At 32.7% G+C, this 25,930-nt stretch overlaps 2 protein-coding genes across 2 annotated transcripts in view; one reads left to right on the forward strand and one right to left on the reverse strand.

The window, feature by feature from the left end:
• Positions 1 to 25,930, forward strand: part of LOC132735988 (TBC1 domain family member 16-like) — a 44,334-nt gene that overhangs the window by 576 nt on the left and 17,828 nt on the right. Inside the window, exons 2-5 of the mRNA XM_060723033.1 lie at positions 2,999 to 3,232; positions 4,047 to 5,283; positions 7,478 to 7,509; positions 10,266 to 10,379. Of these exons, the coding sequence (XP_060579016.1) occupies positions 3,035 to 3,232; positions 4,047 to 5,283; positions 7,478 to 7,509; positions 10,266 to 10,379 (1,581 nt within the window). The 5' untranslated portion in view covers positions 2,999 to 3,034. The remainder of the gene's footprint in view (positions 1 to 2,998; positions 3,233 to 4,046; positions 5,284 to 7,477; positions 7,510 to 10,265; positions 10,380 to 25,930) is intronic.
• Positions 20,313 to 25,077, reverse strand: LOC132735966 (uncharacterized). The gene is made up of 2 exons (XM_060723005.1): positions 24,634 to 25,077; positions 20,313 to 22,088 (listed from the first exon to the last, which is right to left on the reverse strand). Exons 1-2 carry the CDS (start codon positions 24,891 to 24,893, stop codon positions 20,693 to 20,695), a joined length of 1,656 nt encoding a protein of 551 aa, XP_060578988.1. The 5' UTR covers positions 24,894 to 25,077; the 3' UTR covers positions 20,313 to 20,692.

Genomic DNA, 25,930 nt, shown 5'->3' on the forward strand with positions numbered 1-25,930 from the left:
GCTGATTACTTAAATTTAATATTAATATAAGCAATGAATTAGGGTTTATTTAAATACTTTTATATTATTGTACATATTTCTATGTGTATTTTACCTTTTCAAAGATAACATTTTCCTACTTAACAACAGAACAGTCTCTAATGTAAAAACATATTGGCAACAGAGACTTTCAATGTTCGTGACGTCTGTTGATAGGTTTGCACAAAACGAGACTGAGCAATCGCTCCTGGTTTATGTTTGGAAAATTAATCTGCATTGCAAATGAGAAGGGAATAAATTAAAATAAGGTGACAGTCAAGTTCTTAAAATACAATACAAAATTTATTTATAGGGAATGGAAAATCCGTTTTCAATCAAAGAAAACAACATTAAGAGAAATTAATTAACCAGTTAGGCCATCCTTAAAAAAATGTTTGTTTGCAGTAACGCGACCGACTCACAAAATTTGCCCCTACTCAAATGTTTTTTCATGGTCTGGATAAAAAATTATTTTTTTTGAATCAGAAAATTATGCCTTGTGCTTTGTTTTCGTTTTTTTAAAAGTTAATAGAAGAAATAAAATATAGTTCTTATTAAATTAGAATTCAGTTATCAATTTATTAATTGTTACCAGATTATCAAAGCATTTATTGTCCAGAATTTTGAAATTCCATGTTTATTTGGGAGTACAGTTCAATTAAAAAAAAAAAAAAATCGACCTACCTACCCACCTTGAAAATTCTGGGTCGGGTTACTGCAAACAAACATTTTTTTTAAGGATGGCCTTACTGGGAGAAATTTTCGTCCCAGGGACTTAACAGCCCTTTTTTTCTTTCGTCCCTGGCAATTATAGCGAGTAAATTAACATGTTTAAGATGCAAACACAAACACTGTACTCATTACCCTGTTATTAACAGGTGTTAACTTGTGAACCATATAAACGATTATAGCTGAATAAGGACCTTGCTAAGACTCCTATCAAAATTTTTGGTTGATTACATGTTTACACTTGGAAGAGATTACATTTATTTATTATAGTATTACAATACATATATCTAAATCAATTTTACTCTTAACTTACCATTTCTATATATCTTCCATTAATGTTAAACTCCTAACTGGACGTAGACATGTCTTCGCATTTAAATCACAAGAAAGTTAAAAAGACTTATTTAAAAGAGAATGAAAGAAGAATATCAAAAATGTTAAAAACAGGGACTGGAAAACTAGGGTGAGACATGTTCAATGCAAGTGTCTGCTGCACTGAACTCTTGGGTAGGTTGTAAAGGCAACAGCAGGGGGTAGGTAGTTCTAGAAGTTGTTTACAAAATTAAAGCTTTTTCATTTTAAAGAACTTATTACTAGTTGCTGATGGAATATGCAGGAGAATGCAGCCTAAATGAGGTAAATATGACCCTAGGTTCTAGCTAATGTGTAAATATGACAAATTTACAACAGCACAAATTATTATTGACAGACAAGTTCATATGAAAACCCACCAGTTTTAAGGTTGCTTTCAAAGAAGCACAGGGAAAAGATGCACATAAAAAAGACGACGTCAGATGTTCAACAGCTAGGCAAAGAGTAATAAAAAGTATAATTCATGTATAAAATGATCAGTATTGGTCGCAGGAACTATCCCATACTGACCTTACAAAATCACTTGTGCATATACAACACCTATAACAGCTTGTAATTTTTAGTGCAGGTTTAAAGTAGTTAATTTCTAAAGCTCATTCCCGATGGAATTGATTTTGGGCCAAGGTTTCACGATCTTTTATCTTAACCTGATTATTATTCTGCTTTGTTAGTAATTAACATTGTCCTACATACGTATCCTTCAGAGTTTTAATCACTTGTTCTACAATATAAAGCATGGTTTCCTTACATACAGTCATGTGAAATAATTCATGGTGATTTTTTCATTGTAAATTATGTTAAAAACATATAAGATCTTTTTTAATTACTCAGGAAGGAAGAGAAGAGTTAAAATTGGACTGTAATTTGTACAGTTCGATGTACATAATTTCATATAGGTTTTGAATAAAGAGAGATTTCTCTCGAACATATTTTTTTATCTTTATAGTGATTAATCGTTTAATTGTAATGGATAAAAATACCTGAAAGTGATACATGTGTTGTAGTTAATTGATCTCTAGGTAATTGTCATCAGTGAGCCACGTCATGACAAAGCCAACATAATGGGTTTGTGACCAGCATGGATCCAGACCAGCCTGCGCATCCGCGCAGACTGATCAGGATCCATACTGTTCGCTTACAGACCCTATAACAAGTAACTGATAGCAAACAGCATGGATCCTGATCAGACTGCGCGGATATGCAGGCTGGTCTGGATCAATGCTGGTCGCAAACCCATTATGTTGGTTTTGTTGTGATGCGGCTCAATTTTATAATTGCTGTAAAGATATTTAAATAGCTTTCTTTTCTGTTTTTCATTTAACTTGATTTATGAAAGAACTAATCCATATTTGATGCATCATGACTGTACATGTTGTATACATTTAAGATTTCCTTTTTGTTAAGGTTTATTCAAGGACTATCATATATCATCAGAGAAAGCACCATTTCTATCATGATTCAATATAAAACACATCTAAGGTTGATCAAATGGAATATTGTGTATATGTTTTCAGAGATATATTTACTGTGCATGTCACTTCTTAATCATTTTTATGGCAAAATTATTTCCAGATAGTAAAAATATACCTATTTAAACAAGAGAGACTGGAATGTCTTATACCTGTAATTGTTTTCTAATTTAAATAAAGTACCTAATCAAAGACAGCAAGTTTATTTACAAATTACAGAAACAACACTTTATCTGTGGACAAAATCATATTCTTTTAGTTATTAAATAAAACAAGCTTCTTTAGAAAAAGTAGATAGCTTTTGTCATCACATTAAATTTTGTTTTAAATACATGTAACAGTGTACAATATAGTTGAAAATCATTCTAATTTGGATAATTGCATGTTTTTTATGTTGTTTTTTCCCCCAGGAAAACTTGGGATGATAAGGTGGTAGGTTCAGGAGAATGGCATTCAGCAATATTTTCAAGAAGGCCTCAAACTTATTGGGGTTTTCTTCACCAACTAATTTGAAGCCCCCACCACTGGATGGAGAGATAATCTACTGTAAGAACAATGTATGTGTGCACCCACCAGCAACTTTAACTACTGACAAAATGGAGCATCACCAGGGATATCTCACCCTTAGATCAACTAATGACAAGGTTTTTATAAAACATGATTTCACTGTCACAAATAAATATAAAATATAATTTAAACTTTATAATATTTGTAACATTTTGATACTATCACAGACATTTATGCCCCACATACGGAGAGGGGAGGTCAGATAAATTTTGTCTGTCTTGCTGTCTGACAAAATCTCAGAATGTGGAGGCATTCATGTCCTATGGTCACATTTCTAGATTAAAGTATATGCTTTGGCAAAGATAATCTACGGAATTTTAATGGCTGCTGGTGAAGCATTTGTTCGCTTAGGACTGGTTTTAAAGATAACTATATTAAATACTTTTACTGCAGAAATTTATTGAAATCTTGTAAATTCTTCCTGAATATGTCTTATTTGAATAAGTGAATGTATAAACTATGTTTGGGAAGCTGCATTCTCAATAAATTGTCAAATTAATTTGGTCTGTCCCTTAAAAATGCACTTCAAGCATAAAATAAAATTGAAGTGCATTTCTAAGGGGCAGATACACTGTACTCCTGAAAGCTATTTTTGCTTAATTATTTCCCTTTTGTCTTGAAATATTTGCCTTTTCCTTAAAAAACATACATTAAAGATATAATTACTTCAAACTTGAAATCACCAAGAAAAGTGGAACGCGCTTTGGTTGCAGACAGGACTTGTAATGAGGCATGGAGTGGCATTTGATATGTAGCAAATGAAGACAGTTGTTTAAAGTTGCGAATTGTCATTTTAACATGTTATGTGACAAAGATATTGAATGATTATTTCTCTTAAAACAACATTGTATCATTCATTTATTTGTATGAATTATTTTTGTTAAACATTAGATTACTGGACCAACATTGATTCTAACATGGATTCCAAATTCAACCCTCAGAAAAAATACCAGAAGTATTGAAAATAGTCCCAACAGATCACATGGTGCTACTCCAAAATCCAGTCCCAGACGTAAACCTCGTCAAGAATACTCTAAAGCTGAAAATAGTGCAACCACACCCACAACATGTATGACAGACTTGTCCCCTCTGGATTCTTGTGTGTCTATAGGTAGTGATATGGGTGAGAAATTCCTACAGAATACAGACAAGGAGGAAGAAGCAGTTGACGGTAATTCAGATTCTACTGGGTCAAAGGAAGATAGTTTAGACAGCTTTACCCAGGTTAATGAAAGTGCTAGCAATGGAAGTAGTAGACTTGACTCAGGTTCTGCCTCATTAGGTGAGGAAAGTGTACAGAACAATGAAAGATGCATTAATAATTCAAGAAAAGTTAAAATGGTTGGTCAGCATGTCAATGATTTATATGTTGGAGATGTTAGTAACATTAATACAGAGCTGAATAATTTGACACAACTTGCACTAGAAGATGAAGTTACAACTTGCAAACAAAACAGTATGGAAGAATCAAATAAGCACCAAATGAATACAAATAAACAGAGAAAGCTGCGGACAAGTTCAGGTAAATCAATCAGTATTGAAATGGATGGTGATAGTTTATGTGTAACCACTGAAGAGCTAGATGATGAAGTTCTGTCTGAACAGAACAATATAGACAGCAAGGAGAGTGATGAATGCAGTAATTATAAACCACACAAGTGTTCACATGAGCAATCTGTAAGCAGCAATAAAGATTCTGTTGCTGAAAATATAATGAATGGAGCTAACATGAAAGAGAAAGAAAGAAATGGCTCAGAAGAAAACTCAAGTAAAAATGCACAAAGTGTACCACCTCATCCTCAGAGTTTAGATCTTGTAAATACAACAGGAGCCACAGTTGGACTAATTGGCAATGATATGGTAGCACCTGATATTTCAATTACATGCCAACGATATTCATCTGATTCCTCAACCACAACGTCCGGCCCTGATTCAGATCCACCAAGTCCATACTCCTCCTCCCCATCATCATTACAGCTAGAACCAGTCATTTACCTTGACACACCATCAAGTCCTGAGTCACTCTCATACAATCTTCAGTTCCCAGAAAATGCAGTGAGTTCTGTGAAAGATAAAGATAGAAAATCAGCTAAAGAACAAATTTGTGGAGTATTCTCTGTTGATCTTGGTAAGATTTACACCTTGTTTATTCTAGTTTATGTTGTTATGTCTTGATTGATTCTCTGAATTTACTTTTAGACTTACTTTTTAAGGGAGAAGTTGGTCAATCCTACTCACATTAATTTTGTAGTAGTATAAATAACACATAGACTTGTGGATTACAGTAAATATATATTCCAGAGGAAAATACTGTTATCCGAGGCGTTATTGTATTTATACAAAGGATGGTATTTTTACTGTTTCCCACAAACCTATGTGTTTAGGAAATAGATATCAATTCTGAGTGCATTGTTGTAGAATAATGCACGGTTTGAGTTCAAATGCGTAGTAATATAATCACGAAGGCCGATAGGCCTGAGTGATTAATTACAAAGCATTTGAATGAAAAACGTGCATTATTTATACAATAATGCACGAAGAATTAATATCTTATTTCCATTCTAACACGTTTCAAGAAAAAATATAATTATTATTTTTAAAGTTGGACTCTATGCTTGGTGGTTAAATTTGTTTTCGGCCTGAGAGTTTCCCATAGAAACGTTCTTTAAAGGCTGATCCAGTGGGTTTGAAAAAACTGTCGATAAATCTACCGTGTGTTGAAACATTTTTGAGAATAACAAATTTTGAAAACGTTGGTAAAATTTTGTTTGTTTTTTTTATTTCACTCTATAATTTTTCAAAGCGAAATACAAATTCTTAAAAGTGAAATAAATGTAAAACTTAACACTCGTTTGCGACATTAAAATAGGCGTACTTGATTTGATTGTTTTGCACGTAACCACTTTGGTTGACCGCTACATTGGTGACGTCAAGTAACGTCAACACTTTAAACGTCTATAGAGTGTTAACGACTAAAATTAAAAAATATTGGTGTTGGGTTTCATTTTCTTTTAAAGGACCATTTTCTTTCATTCTAATAGTTTTCACAAAAAAAATTGACAAAAATTTTTTTTATTATCTTTTTTTTTAAACAAAATGGGGGTTTAGGGAAAAGGGTAAAACACCTGGGAGGTAAAAAAAAACCGGCGATGCATTTTTGTAAAATAATCCCGGCGCACCGGGGCTTTTTTTGTTTTATAAAAATCAAAAACAGGGGTTAAAAATTTGTAGTTTTTACTGTGAAAAAATTTGATCTTTTAATGTTTTTCTTTAAATATATTAAAAAATTTTAAAACTTTATTTTAAAAGTAACAAAATTGAAAAAAAAAACAATAAAACTAAACATACTTACCTTGAAAATTGAAAGTGTATTAAAAGAAGTTATTTTTTTTTTATTCTTAAAGCAAATGATATCTTCCAGTCATAAACATACAAAAAGGGCTGTTTTCATTTTTTTATTTAAAATCAAAACAAAAAGGGGTTTAAAATTTATAGGGTTTAAATAATCTGAGAAATCTAAACCCTCTGAAAGCTGGCTTCCATAATTTACTTGGGCTTTTTTTTTGGATTTTGGGGAAAGATTTAAAAAAAAAACGGGGTCAAAGTAGTAATTATAAACCTGTTTCGCAGTTTTAGATCCATCCGAATATTCACCTTACCCGTTTTTTGACCAGGGTGAAATATGATATCCTACTTTTGTCTACCCCCCATCTGCCTTTTTAAACGATTAACTTAATGAAATTATCCTTTGTTGCATGCTTTAATCGTCCGCTTGTTCCATTTTGACACATACATTCCCCTTCAATAACTTAGGAAAAAGGCGATCATTTTAATTATTGTAGGGGAAAAAACATGATTAGATTTAAAAAGTACTGTTATCCATGTAACAGTACAAATTTCTTAGTCATGTGGTACACTTGCTTTATCAGTAAGAAGAACTCCCAGTGACCTATGGGAAATTAACATTACGAAAAAAAGTGAAGGGTAATAACATAAAATGTAGTTCAGGTTTTGTGTGCAACTTCTTTTCCCATATACCACTAACTATATTATACTCACTAGAAATTTAACATGTCTTCCACTCTAGCAATGTTTGTATAGAAATTCTGATCAAAGTACCCATGTGACTCTTGCTGTCCTATGAGACAATTGATTTATTAAATTGAGCATGGCTGTCCTAAATAGTTGTGTTCCCCATTTTAAAATTTTTGTTTGTAATATAAAAAAAGGGACAATAACATTTTTCCTAAAAGATTGATATTTTAAAATGAAAATATTTTTGCGTCAATCATAAAAATATCCATTGAACTTTTTTTTTACAGGTTTTCCAGTGTCTGAATCAAGTAAAGTGTCTGTGTGTTAAATTGTACATGTACATATATCTTGATTTATTTTTTACAGGTCAGAATGATGAGATTTCATTGCGTTGTGTTTTTATAGTGACCCCCGGGAAAACACAATAGGTCAGATTGTGATTGCGAATGGCGAAAAGTCAGTAAAATACTTTCATTTTCATCAACGGAGGCAGGAAAACTTGGCATGAAATATTTTTCAAGATTGATTCCCCATTTCTCCAATCATGTCAAAGTGATGAAAGTAACTTAGTTTCTTCCCTTTTTTAAATATTGCTTTTATTTTAATTCTTTCACATTGTTTAAATGAACAATTTTGCCCTTAGCTTGTTCTTATTTTAAAATAATCCCCCTTTTTGACATAGAAATTTATGGGTTAAAGATTTGGTTTACAAACCTCAACTATTTTCCCCCTTTCCCCATTGGACATTGGCTTTGAAATAAGTTTGAAATTTTTATTCACTTATTTAGACATAATAGGCCCCCTTTTTGTAACTTAAATTTTTTAATGCCCCAACAAATTTATGGGGGAGCATTATAGTCGAACGCCTTTGTCCGTTTTCCGTTTTTTTTTTTTTATTTTTTCCGTCCGTCCTTTTCTTGTCCGGGACATAACTTTGAAACAACAAGAGGTAAAACATGAAAACTTGTAGTGAGTAAAATTCTCATTGAGTAAAGGTGTGCAGTGCCAAGAACAGTAATTGCCCTTGCCGATTTTTTTAATTATTCCCTTTGTTTATTTTTACACTTTGAACTTTGTCCGGGAGCTATTAACTCTAAAAGTACTTATAAGCAGGTATCAACATGAAAACTTTGTAAGGTAGATGATCCTCATTGAGTAGGTGTGCAGTGCCACAAGAAAAACCGTAACTCTGCCTTGCCTTAATTTTTTTTAATTATCCCCCCTTTTTTTTTTACACTTTGAAACTTTGTCCGGGAAATAACCTCTAAAAGTATAAGAGGTATCAACATGAAACTTTGTAGGTAGATTAGATCTCATTGAGTAGGGTGTGCAGTGCACAAGAACCCCGGTAACTCTGCCTTGCCTAATTTTTGAAAATTATGCCCCCTTTGTTTATTTACACTTTGAACTTTATTTCCAGGACATAAACTCTAAAACAATAATAGGTATCAACCATGAAATTTTGTAGGTATAAAGATCTCCATTGAGTAGGTGGTGCAGTGCCACAAGAACCCCGTTACTCTGCCCTTGCCTAATTTTTGAATTAATCCCCCTTGTTTTATTTTACAGCCTTTGAACTTTGTCAGGACATAACTGTTTTAAAGTATAAGAGGTATCAACATGAAACTTTGTAAGGTAGATAAGATCTCATTGAGTAGGTGTGCAGTGCACAAGAACCGTAACTCTGCCTTGCCGCTAATTTTTTAATTATCCCCCCTTTTGTTTATTTTACACTTTGAACTTTGTCCAGGACATAACTTCTAAAACTATAATAGGGTATCAAACATGAAACTTTGTTGGTAGATAGATCTCATTCAGGTAGGTTTGCAGTGCAACAAGAACTGTTTACAACATGCTGTCTTGCTTACTTTTGGAGTTAAATTGGCCCTCTTTGTTCATTTTGACACTTTGGGAACTTTGTCCGGGACATTACTACTAAAATTGTAAGAGATATCAACATGAAAACTTTGTAGTAGATAGGTCTCATTGGGTGGAAGTGCATGTGCTTAAGAATCATTACTCTGCCTTTGCCTTATTTTGAAGTTTTATTTTGCCCATTGTTTTAATTTTTACTTTTTGATATTTTTGTTCCGGAACAATAACTTTAAAACTATCAATACGGACATCAACATGAAACTTTGTAGGTAGCTAGATAATCAATGGATAGAAACTGCATGCTTAAAGAACTAAACAAAGCCTGGTCTTAATTTTGGGGAGTTATTTGCCCTTTGTTCAATTTTTACCTTTTGAATTTTACCGGGACCCATTAAACTCTGATAATCAATGCAAAAGGAAACTTTATAGATAGATAGATCTTCATTGAATAGAAGTGCAGGTTTGCAAAAAAAACATAACTCCGCCTTGCCTAAATTTTGGAGTTTTTGCCCTTTGTTCATTTTTTTTTATAACATTCCTGTGTCCAGAACCTTCTCGGGGGGCATCACCCCGGTTCAACCGTTCTTGTTTTAGCATTGCAAGGCTTTTTTTTCTATCAAACATAAAGAAAGCGGGGTGGGGCTGTCCTCCCACTCTTGTTTATTAAAAATTCTCTAAAGGGTGAAAGAAAAATTATTTTTTTATCTTAAAGTCAAGCTCTATTACTGTCCCGGATTTTACTAGAAAAATGAAGGGTAATGCTGAATAAAATGTCCCGCCCGTGTCCCAAAAATTTTTTTTTATGTTTACTACAACCCAGACAAATAAAATTTTGAAAAACCCATAAAGATGTTGCAGAGAAAAAATCAGTTTTTCCCGGAACCAATTTTTTTAACCAAAGAATGTGGTTTAGTTTTGTTAAATAAAGTTTTTCCCTTTCTATCCCACCTGAAAGAATTTTAATGTAATTTAACTTGAAATGATTAATTTTTAAAAAAACATTAGGGATATTTCATGTATGGTTTTCATTTTCAAAAAAATTTTATCTGTGTTAGACCGCTTTCCGTGATTTTTGTTTTTTCTGGAATACGACCCTTGCACGGAAATGGTGAATTAAGTATTTATTGTTTTGTATTTTTTAAGGCGAATGAACAGACAACTTAAAAAGCAGTTTATATAGTTAAACCAATCTTATAACAGATGAATCATGTTACCCGAGGAAGGTGTTATACAGCATGGTGGACGGAGGAATCTGGCAGACCAAACCCAAGTCTAATGAATGGTGTCATTGAAAATGATTACCAGATCAGAAAGGTCATTACTGTAATTTTTTACTTTGGCCCAACTTTTTTCTGCAAAGGTTCCACTTTTTGTGTCCACCATGAAAAGGTGACATGTATACCTTGAAAAGGTGACTAATATTAGGGGTTATCTTTTGTCGGCGTCGGTTGTCCCCTAAAGCTTGTCCGGAGCATAACTCAGTCACTATAATTCTGATTGACTTTCAACTTTTGGATGCCTGCTTCTTTCAAAATCCCGAAGTGGCAGTGCACAAAGGACCGGAGTACTTCCTGCAGTTTTTTTTTTGGAACTTTATTGCCCTTTTGTTAATTTTCCTACTTTCAAATTTTTGTCCCGGGCCAAATTTCTTTCAACTAAAAAAGCATATGGATTGAAACCTTCATAGGATGATATATCTCATTAAGAAGAATGCAGTCACAATAAATCGGTACTTCTGCAACTTCCTAATTTTTTTTAGTTACTTGCCCTTTTGTTTAATTTTTCATACTTTTTTTTTGTTCGGGCCATTTCCTCCTTTAATGGTAAATAAAACATGGACTTGAAAACTTCTCAATAGGATGAAGGTCTCAAATTAAGAAGAAGTGGCAGTGCACAAAGAACAAGTACTCTCGCATTTCTTCCCTTTTTTTTGGTTTATTGCCCTTTGTTTAAATTTTCATACTTTTAATTTTGTCCGGGCCATTTTCTTTTCAACTAAAAAAGCTAATGGCCCCTTGACAACTTCATAAAGGATGATAGGTCTTCATTTTAAGAAAGACGTGCAGTGCACAAAACAGGTACTTCTGGCATTTCTTTCTTTTTTGAGTTATTGCCCTTTGTTTATTTTCATACCTTAATTTTGTCCCCGGCCCGCCATTTCTCTTAAGTATAAAAGCTATGGACTTGAAACTTCATAGGATGATAAGATCTCAAATTAAGAAGAAGTGCAGTGCACAAGGGAACCGGTACTCTGCATTTCTTTTTTTTGAAGTTATGGCCCTTTGGTTAATTTTCATACTTTAATTTGTTGTCCAGGCCATTTATTTCCAAAAAGTAAAAAGTTATGGACTTGAAACTTCAATAGGATGATAGATCTCTAATTAAGAAAAAGTCAGTCATAAGAACTGATACTCTGCATTTTCTTCCGTTTTTTTGAGTTATTGCCCTTTGTTTGATTCTCCTTACTTTATTTTTGTCCCTGGTCCATTTCTCCTCAAGTATGAAAGCTATGGACTTGAAACATCCATAGAATGAATTAGATTCTTAAATTCGATACAGAAGGTGGCAGTGCCACGGAAACTGCTGCTCTGCACTTATTATTTTTTTAGTTATTGGCCCTTCGTTATTTTTCATATTTCATTTTTGGGTCTGGCCCATTTCTCCTAAACTACATTGTTTCACAAGGCGAACAAATCCGACTCGTTTGGAGTTCTAGTTTATCAAATAAACAAATTGTTTGAGTACTAAGATTAATTCTTTGCCAGCTAAGATCACCATGCATTTGAAGGTATTTTTTAATCTTTTTTGAAAAATTTTTATCCAAGTGTTTCAGCTCATATTTTTTACCTGTAGTTTCTCCATGTATTAGGATGTTTACCAAACTTAACATGTAGTTACTTGTTTTTGTCCACTCTTAAGTTACAGAGCCGGGCATGTTTCATGTAACTTGAACACCATGCAATGGCTTCCAGATTCTCATTTAACTTGCAGAAAAAAGCAATCAAATTTTTAATCCAGGAAATAATGCATGTATGTAACAATTACTAAAGGTAAATACAAACTCTATTTATAAGACGAGAATTGTTTTCTTTGCAAGTATAAAACACACATAAAACACAGTATATGGATTTGGCATGAAAATTTGTAAAATTTTGAAGTTATTAATAGCAATTTATGTTTTTTTTATTTTAAATTATTAAGAGTCAGGTAGTAAAAGAGTGTTTTCAAATATGATATGAAAGGAGAAAGTTAGTAATTTGGTGAGTTTTGAGTGTTTGAATAATTTCCCGCTTTTTATGTGTTTAACTTTCTCATAACAACATTTCACAACATGTCTGCATTCTTTTAATAAACTTGGGTTTTTAATGGTATAATTGATTCCTGTATAATGGTCATGGACTGTTTTTGGGCTGCAACTTTTGTTCTGGGTATTTTACTGTCTTTCTTTTTTCTGATAGTAGTAATAGTAAATAAGGAAAGGGGACCACATGCTTGTTTCTTATTATTTAATGAATGCAAAGGGCATAATTCTGAGTTCTTTTTTATCTCCCCCGGGAAAATTTTCGGGGGAGCAAATTCGGCGCCTTGTCCGTTCGTCCGTCCGTTTTCTTGTCCGGACACAACTTTGAAAACCCTTGGAGATAAATTTTGTTTAAACTTCATAACAGTGGTGAGGGCATTGAGGAATTGCAGTTGTCCAAAAACCAAACTCTATTTTTGCCGGTTTTTTTGAATTATCTCCCCTTATAGAAAAATTCTTGTCCGGGGCATAACTTAAAACTATAAGAGATTATCAACATGACTTTGTAGGTGAATAGATTCTCAATGGGAGATGGTGGCAGTGCATAAGACCAATAACTATTTTTGGGTTCCCTAATTTTGGCGTTATTGGCCTTTGTTAATTTCAGCACTTTGAAACTTTGTCCGGAAACATAACTAAAAAAACTATAAGAGATTATTTCAAGATGAAACCATTTTAGGTAGATAGATCTTCATTGAGTAGAAGTGCAGTCAAAAGAACCCCATAACTCTTTTTAAAGCGTCATTTTTTTAGATCGACTTTTCCTATGAAAAAGGGGAGCTATCCACTCGCCCCGGCGTCGGCGTCGGCTTAGCAGTCGGCGTTTGGCGCACACCTGGTTAAGTTTTTCGTACCACCCCACTTTATTTCAGAAGTTATTACAAGTATGGCTTTGAAACTTACCATACTTGTTCACCATCAATAACCTCCATCTACAGACAAGAGTACATAACTCTGTCAAGGTTTTTTTGGACAGTTATGGCCCTTTTTTTTGACTTAGAAAGTGTATTGAGCTTGTTAAGTTTTTGTACACCTCACTTTATTTCAAAAACCATGGAGGTATTGCTTTTGAAACTGACCATACTTGTTTAGCATATCACGACCTTCATCAACAGACAAGAGGACATAACTCTGTCAAGGTTTTTGACAGAATTTTATCCCTTTTTGACTTAGAAAATACATTGAATATGGGTAAAATCCACTTATTGCCTTAACCCTTTGAGATATTGCTTTGAAACTTTTAATGCTATTTCACATCATTACCCCCATCTGTACGCAAGAGAAGGTAACTCTGTCAAGGATTTGTTTAAAAAATTAAGGCCTTTTATCGACTTAGAATCTTGGTTAAGTTTTAAGTACCAGTCCACTTTTTGACTGAACTGTTTGAGATATTAATTTGAAAGTTGGAAATACTTGTTTACAATCATGATTCCCAAACATGTCCAGGAGAAGGTAATTCTGTCAAAGATTTTTTTGGGAATTATGCCCTTTTAACTGTCAATGTTTTTTATTAGGCAAGCACTAAAAAAAGTCGAGCGCGCTGTCTTACAAGCTGTTGTTGAATTATCTCCCCTTTATAGAAAAATCTTGTCCGGGGCATAACTCTAAAACTATAAGAGATATCAAAAAATGAAACTTTGTAGGTGAATAGATCTCAATGGGTAAGATGTTTCAGTTCATAAACCAATTTTCTTTTTTTTCCAAATTTTTTGGGGGTTTTGGCCTTTGTTTTAATTTTTAAAAACTTTGAACTTTGTCCCGGAACATAACCTTTAAAAATAAAAGAATAAACAAGGGGTTTAAAAAATTGTAGGGGATAGATCTTTAAATTTAGGGAGAAGTGCAAATTCAAAAGAAAACCCTAAACTCGTTAAGCTTTATTTTTGAATTTTTCTCCCCCTTTTAGGAAAAAAACCTTTTCCGGGGGATAACTCTAAAACTTTTAAAAGATATCAAAAAGAAAAATTTTTGGTGAATAGTTCAAAGGGGAAAAGTGCCCTGCATAAGAACCCAAAAACTCCCTTTTTCCCAATTTTGGGGTTTTTGCCCTTTTTTTAATTTTAACACTGAATTTGCCAACATTACTCTAAAATTATAAGAAAATATTTAAGATAAACCTTGTTGGTAGATAGATTCTTCATTCAGTAGAAGGCAGTGCAAAAAAAAACCTAACCGTTAAGCCTCATTTTTTTAATTATTTCCCTTTTAGAAAAAATTCTTGTACTGGATCATAGCTGTAAAACCCTTTAAGAGATATCAAAACAAAAACTTCCGTAGGTAGATGTATCTCAATGGGTAGATGTGGCAGTGATTGAGAATCAATAACTCTGGCCTTGCCTAATTCTGAGTTATTTCCATTTGGGTTTATTTTTTACTTTTTGAATTTTGTCCCGGAACATAACTCGAAACCCATAAAGAGATACAACAAGAAACATTGTAAGTTGATAGATAACAGTGATTAGAAGTGCAATGGAAAGAACAGTAACTCTGCCTTTCCTAATTTTGGAATTATTGCACTTTGAACTTTTTCCAGGGACATAACTCTGAAACTACAAGAGGTGTACATTCCTGTGTCCAAAACCTATTCGGGGAGCATCACCCGGCTCAAACCGGGCTCTTGTTTATATAATGAAAGAATCTTACAATAAAATTAATGTGATACTGTGATACATATTTAATACTCATAATTAATATGTGCCTGTTTGTACTGTGTCAAACACTATCTGCTGAACTACAGCTGCTCTCTTATTCTATACTGTAAGTATATTATTGAGAAGGAAATGGATATAAGTAAAGGGTTGAAGTGTTTTTGATGTGTGTTTTATACATCATTATTTGACTACACTTTATCATTCATTATTGTTGTGCATTTGTAGCTCACATTGTCTTAAATAATCAATAACTGCTGTTGTTTGTGTTATGGCCTGTCATCTAGAATTGTTAAATTGACTGCGCAGCCTGGTCTGGATCCATGCTGGTCGCAAACACATTATGTTGGTTTTGTCTCGACACGGCTCATATAACTTGTGCACCTGCCATTTTTCTTCTCCGTCTGTCCCACGTGACCACCACCACTTGGCAGCATTGTGGGGAAATAGCAGAAGAAAAAGAAAATGAGCCTTTTGTTTTTGCACTTAATATCAGGGGGTTTGTGCAACTTTCAGTACAAGGGCATGAGTCGGGTTTTATAATCTCACTAGCCAAGCAAGGGTTGATTCCATTTGGATATTTGTTTAAACTTTTAAGATTTAATAAAAAAAATAGTTTCAGTGAATTTAATGAATTTAAGCTAAAATAAAATCTTTATGCAAGGGTGCTATAAAGTGTACAAACAACAAGATGTTTACAATATGTAATTTATTTGGGGCATCATTACGCATCAACAGTTTACAGCTAGCATAAATGTTATGCCTTTTATCTTTTATTCATTCTAATTGCAACCTGTTTTATGTTTTACAATGTTTTTGGAATAACATCATGTTTTATGAAACAGATCTTATGTACCTCCAGTTATTCAATTACATGTTGTCAGAATTACTTAAATAATTCCTCTATACATGTATCTTTTAAGCGTAATGTTCACTTGAAAGTATTAAAAGATATTCAAAAGGTACATAAAATGAAGTAAATGTAACCAAATTATTTTGAGAAACATATGATTAATGTAGAAATTATTATTTAATTTTGCTTGAAAAACTGGATTTATTACATTGTATATGCCCAATTACAGGTGTTGAAAGACTATATAATGGTATGGTGACCTGATATCTTTAAATTTGGCATGTAAATAAAAAGTTAGAATATTTCTTCATTTGTTGTTTTAGCTTACTTGTCACAAAGTGACAAAGTGAGCTTTTGTGATCACAATTTCGTCTTTTACTTTAAACGTCATTTCCTCATAAACCGCTTAGCCAATATCATCCAAACTTCACAGGAATATTCCTTTGGTGGTCAGCTATAAAAATTGTTCGACAAATTTAATTCCAAGGGTGTTATTGATTTTCCTTATACATTTATGTATATTGTAAAACTTAAAAATCTCCTTTTAAAAAAACCCAAAGAGCTAGAGCTTGGATATTTAGCATGAATCATCTTCTAGTGCTTGTCTTCTTAGTTTGTTCAAATAAAAGCCCTGTGGTCAAAATTGGCCCGCTGTATGGGGTCATTAATTTCCCTTATATGTACACATCTTTTGGAATTGTTGTTTTCCCTTAGCAATAGCAACCAGTAATGTTTTTACACATGAGCTATTTCAGATACAAATTTGAACTTTGTGATATCAGGTTAAGATTTAGATTTTATATCTGCTTTTGTTTAGTTAATATAATATAATTTGTTCCTTTATATTCAGGTGAGCAATTTTAAGGCCATCATGACCCTCTTGTCTATTATATTGTTAGCATTTTATAAGTTCAATTTAGCAGTTTCCGTTACATTGTTTAGCTGAATGAAACTTTATCAGTTTTTGCTAGCTCCAATGATTTTAATATTGATCTCATTACATGAGGTCCTCTGAAAGACCATCATGGACCTCTAATCTTGTGTAAATCATTTTGTTGTGATTTTTTTTGTTACAAATACAGGACAATGTCATATGATTGAAATGTGTACATGACTGTGTCTTTATTGACATTTTAAATGATTGTTACGAATCACTATGGTCTAGTTACCACTAAAAATAAATTGTTACAATGATAAATTGGAAAAAAAAAAATTGATCATTTATTTATCAGGTATAAAAAAAGTTGATATACAGATATTTTCCACATATGGTCAACATCATGAAGCAGATGTTATGAAGTTAATCTGCTGTTAAGCTGTCACTTTTATTGCCTCCCAAGTTGAGACAAGTTTTTTTGTACGATAGAAATCATAGAATTATAGAAACTTTCATGTTAAATTTACAATAAGAAGAAAGTTATTTTACTATCATCAAACTGAAGTGGTTGTAGAAATTTCACAGATATGTCTAAAAATAAAGTTACAAAATACACAAAATCAGGGAAGAGGGATTATCCGAGGAAAGTTAAACACTACCTTTTTAGGGCATGTGTAAATGTAGTTTGAGCTAAAAAAAATAGAACAGACACACCAGGTAACTGAAAATCGTCGCCAAACATAGAACCTCAGCTACCATACCATAAAACCTCTAAGTATAGTTTCTGATCACCATGTAACAGAGAGGTGATCTTAGTATAACTGTTACAGCATCCGTGATAAACTTGGAGAACCTTAATTATGCGAAGATTAACGTCAGATTAACCTTAAAAATTTAAATGGCTTCTAACCAATAAATGAAGAAGTTTTAAATTTACTGCTGTAAGTCTTCATTATATAGTAACAGTTCAGTGTTTTAATCAAAACGGTCAGGGTGATAAGTTATTTGTCATATTTCATGGTTACAATAGACTTGAGATTTAGAATGATTTTGGCATATTTGGATAATTGCTTTTGATTTTTGATTTAGTGTGATCATTGCCTATTGTAAGCTGATATAAATTACAAAGTATTATTGTATTGGGTATACTCAGTCAATTGAGACATAATCATTCATGCTGAATTATAAAACATAAATTATTGCAACTTTTTGTGTCGCCTTGAAAAAGGTGACATATATAGGGGTTACTTTTGTTGGCGATGTCGTTGTCAGCGGTGGCAGCATCCCCTTTGGCTTGTCCAGAGCATAACTCTGTCACTATAGGTCGGATTGACTCCAAACTTGGTATGCATGCTTCTTTCAATGACCCAAAGTACAGTGCACAAGGATCGGTACTCTGCGCTTCTTAATTTTTGAGTTATTGACCTTTGTTAATTTTCATACTTTATTTTTGTCCAGGCCATTTTTCCTGAACTATACAAGCTATGGACTTGTAACTTCATAGCATGATAGATCTCGTTGAGAAGAAGTGCAATGCACAAGAACTGGTACTCTGCGCTTCTTATTTTTTGATTTATTGCCCTTTGTTAATTTTCATACTTTATTTTTGTCTGAGCCATTTCTTCTAAATTATAAATGCTATGGACTTGAAACTTTGTAGGGTGATAGATCTCTTTAAGAAGAAGTGCAGTGCACAAGAACTGGTACTTTGTGCTTCTTATTTTTTGAGTTATTGCCCTTTAATTATTTTTATATTTCATTTTTGTCCGGGCCATTTCTCCTAAACTATGAAAGCTATGGACTTGAAACTTCATAAGATGATAGATCTCATTGAGAAGAAGTGCACTGCACAAGAACCAGTACTCTGTACTTTATGATTTTAAAGTTATTGCCCTTTCTTATTAATAATGCTTAATTTTTGTCTGGGCAAAGCTTCCTACGCAATAAAAGCTATTCAAGCTACATCAATCCTGATGTAACATTGTTACAATCAGTTCAAATGACACTAAAGTTCAAGGTACATGTACATTGTAGGAGCGGTGTTTATAAATAAAGTAAGGGACTGTGAATATTTATCAAATAATTTACTTTCAGGACCTTGTAATGAATATATCAGTTTAAAACAAAATATGCTTTATGATAATTTGAACATCAAACTAGCATAATTTATTGACAAGTGAGGTAATACTGTTCAGTCAATGCGTAAAACTTACCTGCCAGGATTCCTGAACTTGACCTGTCAGGATTCCTGAACTTGACTCAGCCATTCATATTTGCTGATTTTATTTGTTTAGATAATCTTCTGGTAAATGAAGGAATTGAGACCATGATGTAGGACATTCTGAGGCTCTAGGACTATATAAGGCACTATAAGGAAGTTTATTCTTCAAGAAATGATTAATTTACTACTTTGTTTATCCTGGCATCAAAATGGCCGATAAGAGTTATCTAACTTGATTCAAAACTTTAAATGCTGATATTTTCATAAACATATACAAATACTTATCATTTTACATGTAAGAACATAGAATGTAATCCATATTTACCTAAGATATAAGTTACTTTCCAATAAGTTAGCTGGCATTGCTGTATTTTATAATAATCTTGATGACCGGTATGACCTCTAAGTTTGTCAGGAGGGAAAATTCAAATACTTGGCACTTGGAATCTTTTTATATCAATAGTTCATTTTTCTAAGCTATAATCATGATTGTTTTTGGTTCAGATATTAAGTGCATCAAGTTAAGCATGTAATTCAAGTGTTTACTGCATATTTTGTTATTTGTTAACTTTGTTAATTTACATTTTCTAAATTATTCCTGTCAATATGGCTGCCATTTTAAGAAATTCCTGTCTTTCCTGCCAGACTGCCAGGGTAAATGGAATGTTATGATTGGTCAATTGTGACAGTCCAGGCCATTTCAGAGTCTATATAAGTAGCCATGACAGGCTGTTTTCAGTTTGCGTTTTGGCCTTAAATCCTGACAGTCGTGAAAACTAGTGACAAGAGCGTTTTGTAATATTTTCATGGAAACTTCTATTGTTGAATCTAGCAAATTTAGTGCTCTTCAGAGTTGAATAAAGAAATTGTGGAATTATCTTTTTATCAATAAAAGTTGTTATTTAAACAGTTTTTGACTTAGCTTACAATAACCTATATTTAAGAAGAAAATGTCTAAGTGACAGCTATTCTGTTCACATGGCGACACATCTGACTCGCGGAGTTCTAGTTGATATTAAAAATGTTTGAGTCCACCTCCTAGACCTAGGCTGTCATGGTGTCATATGAGGGAAACATGTTATTCACATACCTACATTCCTTACAAAGTTTTACATAATATTTTAAGCCTATTATAGCATTCGGCACGATATGGCCATTTATGTGTTGACGTGCCTTAAAATCCAAACAAACAAACAAACCTACATTCCTTGAGGGGCAGATGCCCTAACCACAAGGATGCTGCTCCACTTTATTTTATATTACATTACGGCCACATTGCTTATCTAAACATATGTATTATTACTGTGCAGTTTTAAAAAAAAATATAATTGCATGACAACTTGACAATCAGTTTTTTACTCAGCTTTTACCGTGACTAGATAGGCTTTGCATGGTTATATAATTGTACATATGTTGGTAAACTTATTAAGATGTCCTAATGGCAATCAATAAACATGTTACAACAAAGCTTTACTGTTCTATTGTAAACTACAAAATGTTTTATTTCTTCCTTGTGTTATCTGTACAGGTAATTTTATAATAATTACATTTTAAGTCTCATGAAAAAAGATATCTCTTACATGGAACATCATGACTATTAGGCCTGATTTATAAATGTCTCCAAAATAAACTCCAAACTCTTTGAAAAAAAGCTTCTTTTGATCATTTCACTGATAAAGTATATGGATTTATGGTATATTTATTTAAACCTCTGTGATGTGTATTATCTACTTCAGAATTGATGTTTCAAACACTTGAATAAAGTTTGAATTCCCACTGGTTACAACTAAGTGGTTGTTGAGTTTATTGTAGCACAAAGACTGAGGATTGCATATGTTGTATTTCTTGTCTAGAAGATTTTGAACCATCTCGATCTTTCCTTCAACCTTTCTATAAACAGTTATATTGTTCAAGATGAAGTCACACATGAGAACAGTAGAGTCACCTATCAAACATATCCCTTTAGCTCCCTCTGATTTACTACCATCCAATGCCTGTATACTTGTTTTACCTGAAGTTTTATCTAACAGACTTATCTGTATAATGCCAAAGTTCTTGTCAGCTATAAATAGCTCAGATTTATCATCACTGATAGCTATATGTTGAGGACATGAAAACAAGCTGTTTCCAAGTCTGTCCAGTTTGAAAGCTTGAAGTAGAGTCCCGTGTCTGTTGTATACATGGACTTGTCCCCTCCCCTCTAGTATTCCACCACCTCCACAGCCAACATAAATCTTATTGTCAGCATAGGAAACACCTCGACATTTCTGTCTTACTTTAAAAGAGTGTGTTAGTTCCAGTCTGTTCTCTGTCACTGATACAAATTGTATTTTTTGTAGTAAATGTAGTGAGATAGCTACCTCTTTATTTCCAGCACAGCAAATGGCCCAGGGTATTCCGGGAAGATCACATGTATTAGTCACCTTGTAGTTCTGGTTCAGTAATTTAATATTTGTATTATTCCAATCTGTCAATAGGATTGATCCGTCAGGCATGAAACATGAACTGTTTATATCACACACAGTTGTGTCCCTTTGACCCTGCACATTGTAAGACTTTACTTCAGTTTGACTGGAACCAACATCTGTAGTCAGGGAATTAGTGAGAGCATTGATGTTACATAAAAGTTCATCCATAGACTCGGCCAGTACAGTATTAATATTATCTAGCTGAGCAGTCTCTAAGTTTTTAAGTATATTTCTGTCATGATTGTCACTATCTTCAAATAGTTTCATTGCCTCTGATTTTGTTTGTTCAGTGAAACAGACTAGCTCTCCAATATCATCTGTTTGTGTTGTATGAAGTTTGTTGAGTGCTGCATCAGTTTTTGCCATCAGTATATGTACAGGTAGTTTATGAGCAGCATAAAGCTCCTCTGTCTCATCATGAAGATGTAGTACAGAATCTGTCAATCGTTTCTGAATCTCATCCAACCAGTCCATTATTCTCATTCTAAGTTCATTTATCTTTCTGTCAGCATGTTCTTGTATTTTCTGAAGTCTGTTTTCATTTTCTGTTTTATCATAATTGATATGATTGTTCAGTTGTTTTTGCAGTACAAGGAGGGACTGTTTGAGTTGATATTTTACCTGAAGTTGGTTGTCACTGGTATTTTTACTGTAACTGAAAGTAGAAAATTTATATTTACTTATTTCACAAGATTAATATTTATATGAAGTAAATATTTTTGGGTGATACAGTTTTTTTTAGTGAACAGATCTAGAATATGGTGTGTGTGTGTGTTACGAATTATACATTTGATATAATGTTATGAATATTTTATTATACATTTGATATCATATGTTATGAAATATACATTTGATATAATATGTTATGAGTATTTGATATAATATGTTATGAATAATACATTTGATATATGTTATGAATGATAGGCAAACATTTGATGTGATAAAGAATTGCTCATTGCTTGAGTTGTCATAGTCATAGATTGATAACAAATTTTTCTTTGATGATAATATTACTGGATGTAATAATTATGGTTTTGCGTAAATTTCAACTCCTTATTCTTTCATCACATAGTAAAAAGCATGATACCGATGAATGTGTAAGTGGTACTTTAAGAATTTATTTTTTGGTTGTTCACAATTATATTTATATCTATGGAAACTTGCTATGACATTGCAAATTTGTGGTAAACAAATGGAGCAAGACAGCCCCGGAGTTAATTCAACTTGAATATGAACTTCCCATATAGCTGTAAGGTTACTATAGGATGTTACCCACTACTACATACCATATGAATAGTATAAAATTATTAGATTAAATCTCATATATTGATCACAAAAATGCATTTAATATTGTGTGTATCCAAATATGTAGTTATGATTCAGGGTAAGCAAAAATGTTTCACCTCAGTAGTTATTTATCACTTTAGAGCTGTTTTGATATTATGTTTTTAATCATAAAAATATTGGGGTTCTTTTTAATAGATTTTTAACAACTTACAAGGGCATGGCTTTTCCAATTAGGAAATATTCTATAAAACAGTCAAATAAATTTCACCAAAGAAAAAAAAAATACATTTAAATCATATCTATTCAGATATTTTACAACTGAAGATTTCAATGATAAATTTCAGAATGTGGTTTTGTGTTCCTCTCTCTCTTTGTATTGAAAGCATTTTTAGTTCACCTGTCACAAAGTGACAGGGTGAGCTTTTGTGATCGCTTTTCGTCCGTCGTACGTCCGTCGTCCGTCCGTAAACTTTTACTTTAAATGACATCTCCTCATAAACCACTAAGCCAATTTCATCCAAACTTCACAGGAATGTTCCTTTGGTGGTCACCTTTAAAAATTGTTCAAAGAATTTAATTCCATGCTAAACTCTGGTTGCCATGGCAACCGAAAGAAAAAACTTTAGATATCTTCTATTAAAATACCCAAAGAGCTAGAGCTTAGATATTTGGCATGAAACATCTTCTAGTGAGTGTCTACCAAGTTTGTTCAAATAAAAGCCCTGGGGTCAAAATTGGCCCCGCCCCAGGGGCTCATTGATTTTCCCTATATGCATATAGTAAAAACTTAAAAAATCTTCTTTTAAAGAACTCAAAGAGCTAGAGCTAAGATATTTAGCATGAAACATGTTCTAATGGGTGTCTACCAAGTGTGTTCAAATAAAAGCCCTGGGGTCAAAATTGACCCGCCCAGGGGGTCATTCATTTTCCTGATATGTGTATAGCAAAAACTTAAAAATCTTCTTTGAAAAAACCCAAATAGCTAGAGTTTAGATATTTAGCATGAAACATCTTGTAGTAAGTGTCCAAAAGTTTGTTCAAATAAAAGCCCTGGGGTCAAAACTGGCCCCGACCCAGGGGTGTCATTGTTTTAAACTATATGTGTATAGTAAAAACTTAAAAAATCTTATTTTAAAAAACCCAAATAGCTAGAGCTTAGATATTAAGCATGAAACATCTTCTAGTAAGTGTCTACAAAGTTTGTTCAAATAAAAGCCCTGGGGTCAAAACTGGCCCCGATACGACCCAGGGGTGTCATTGTTTTAAACTATATGTGTATAGTAAAAACTTAAAAAATCTTATTTTATAAAACCCAAATAGCTAGAGCTTAGATATTAAGCATGAAACATCTTTTATGGGTGTCTACCAAGTTTGTTAAAAAAAAAGCCCTTGGGTTAAAATTGGCTTTGCCGGGGGGGGGGGGGGTGAAATCATTGTTTTTCATTATATGTGTGTAGGAAAAACTTAACATCATATCTTCTAATGGCCTATATACAGGTGAGCGACCTCAGGGCCATCATGGCCCTCTTGTTAGGATTTCATTGCAGTCAGTTATATCTAAATTTATCACTAAGGTTTGTGGCATTACTTTCTTATAATTATTATTTACCATTACATTACATATGAGAAAAATATCAGATTTTAATATCAGTAGAGAAATATTTTTTTTTACATTCTTTTTTATTCTGTTTGAAAATAATTTTTATTTTCTAAAACTTTCACACAAAATATTTTAAGGCCAAGTCTATAGGCCTTGTACCAATAAATACCAATTTGAATATTTTGAGACCCAAAATTAGTATCTAAACAACATCTCTCTGGTCATAGTTTAATGTTAGTAAAACAGCTTAAATCTGTAAATTCATGATGAAATTACAATGTAAATCATTTTAAAAATATATTATACAAAATACCTGATGTTGTTATTTGTCTCAAGTTGATGAGATGGACTTTGGTTGTTGTTTCTGTTTACAGTCTCATCATTCGGAATCCATTGAGGGTCATCATTATCTCTTCTGTGATCTTGTAAACATTGAAAACAAAATAGACTCTCACACCCTACACAGAAATTCAATGTATCAACACTGCTTCCATTCCTCGCACATTCTCTACAAATCAGTTCATCAAAATCCTTCTCCTTTATGTCAAAACTCTGATAAAACTTTAAAGCCATTTCTTTAAACTTCCCAAGTATAAAAAACCTCCTTTTATTATAACTATAAAAGTTTATATTGGGAAATGTTTGTTATTTTATTTCAAGTTTGTTAAATTGTTTATATATTGAGTGATCAAGTTACAAAGTGTATTCACGTTGTCTGTATGTATGACAGTCCTACTGTAATACAACTGTATGAAGGTGTAGAAGAACCTCACTAGGATAACTCAGGTGTATGCACACTTTATATAGCTTGCTTATATCATGAGGGTTGTCTCTAAGTTTCTTTTTCATTGGTCACTTAATAACTGTTCAGAAAAAAATATGAAAGATGAAGATCCTTTATTTAAATATTGTCCATATTGATTCAGTGTTGACTTGTGGTTTCTTTGTATTCTTTCTTTTCTAGCAGTTTGATGAAAGAAAATATGATGTAATATTTGTATGAAATTTAATATTATTTGGGATATATTTAGGTATGTTCAAGCTAGAAGAAGATGTGTATAACATGGGTACAACAAGCTGAATGTCTGTTATAATGATGGTGTTTAACTTGTATAATGTAGTGGCCACTGTTGCCTAATGTACACTAGAGCATTTCTTAAACTATATCTGCTAAAATACCATCAAAAACATTACAAAACACATTTTATCATGGGTATTTAATTTACAATGTAGGTACAGAATGGCTGACAGAAAGAAATCTGACGAAAAATTATTTGTTTTGTTGAAGCATCAAGAGCTTATGGTGAATTCTGTGCCAATCATTACACAGTAATTATAGCACTTGTGATGTGTGAGGTGTAGGTCTTAACTTCAGTCACTTCAACTCATTTAATTTACCTTTTTGTAAAGCAATCCTATTTTTTTTTGTAATAATTTATATTCAGTAGTCCCAATATGACATACAAATATGCTTTGACTTTTCACCTTTAATGTATCATATGTGGATGGGAAATGGGATTATGTAAAATTATGAAAAAACAGCATTTGATCATTGGGACCTACCTATTGTGCTCAACTGATCACAAACTGCTTATGAAGAGATTTGTTGA

The sequence above is a fragment of the Ruditapes philippinarum genome, unplaced genomic scaffold (assembly GCF_026571515.1).
Source record: "Ruditapes philippinarum isolate M1 unplaced genomic scaffold, ASM2657151v2 ctg1381_1_1_1_1, whole genome shotgun sequence".
Taxonomy (NCBI): Eukaryota; Metazoa; Mollusca; class Bivalvia; order Venerida; family Veneridae; genus Ruditapes; species Ruditapes philippinarum.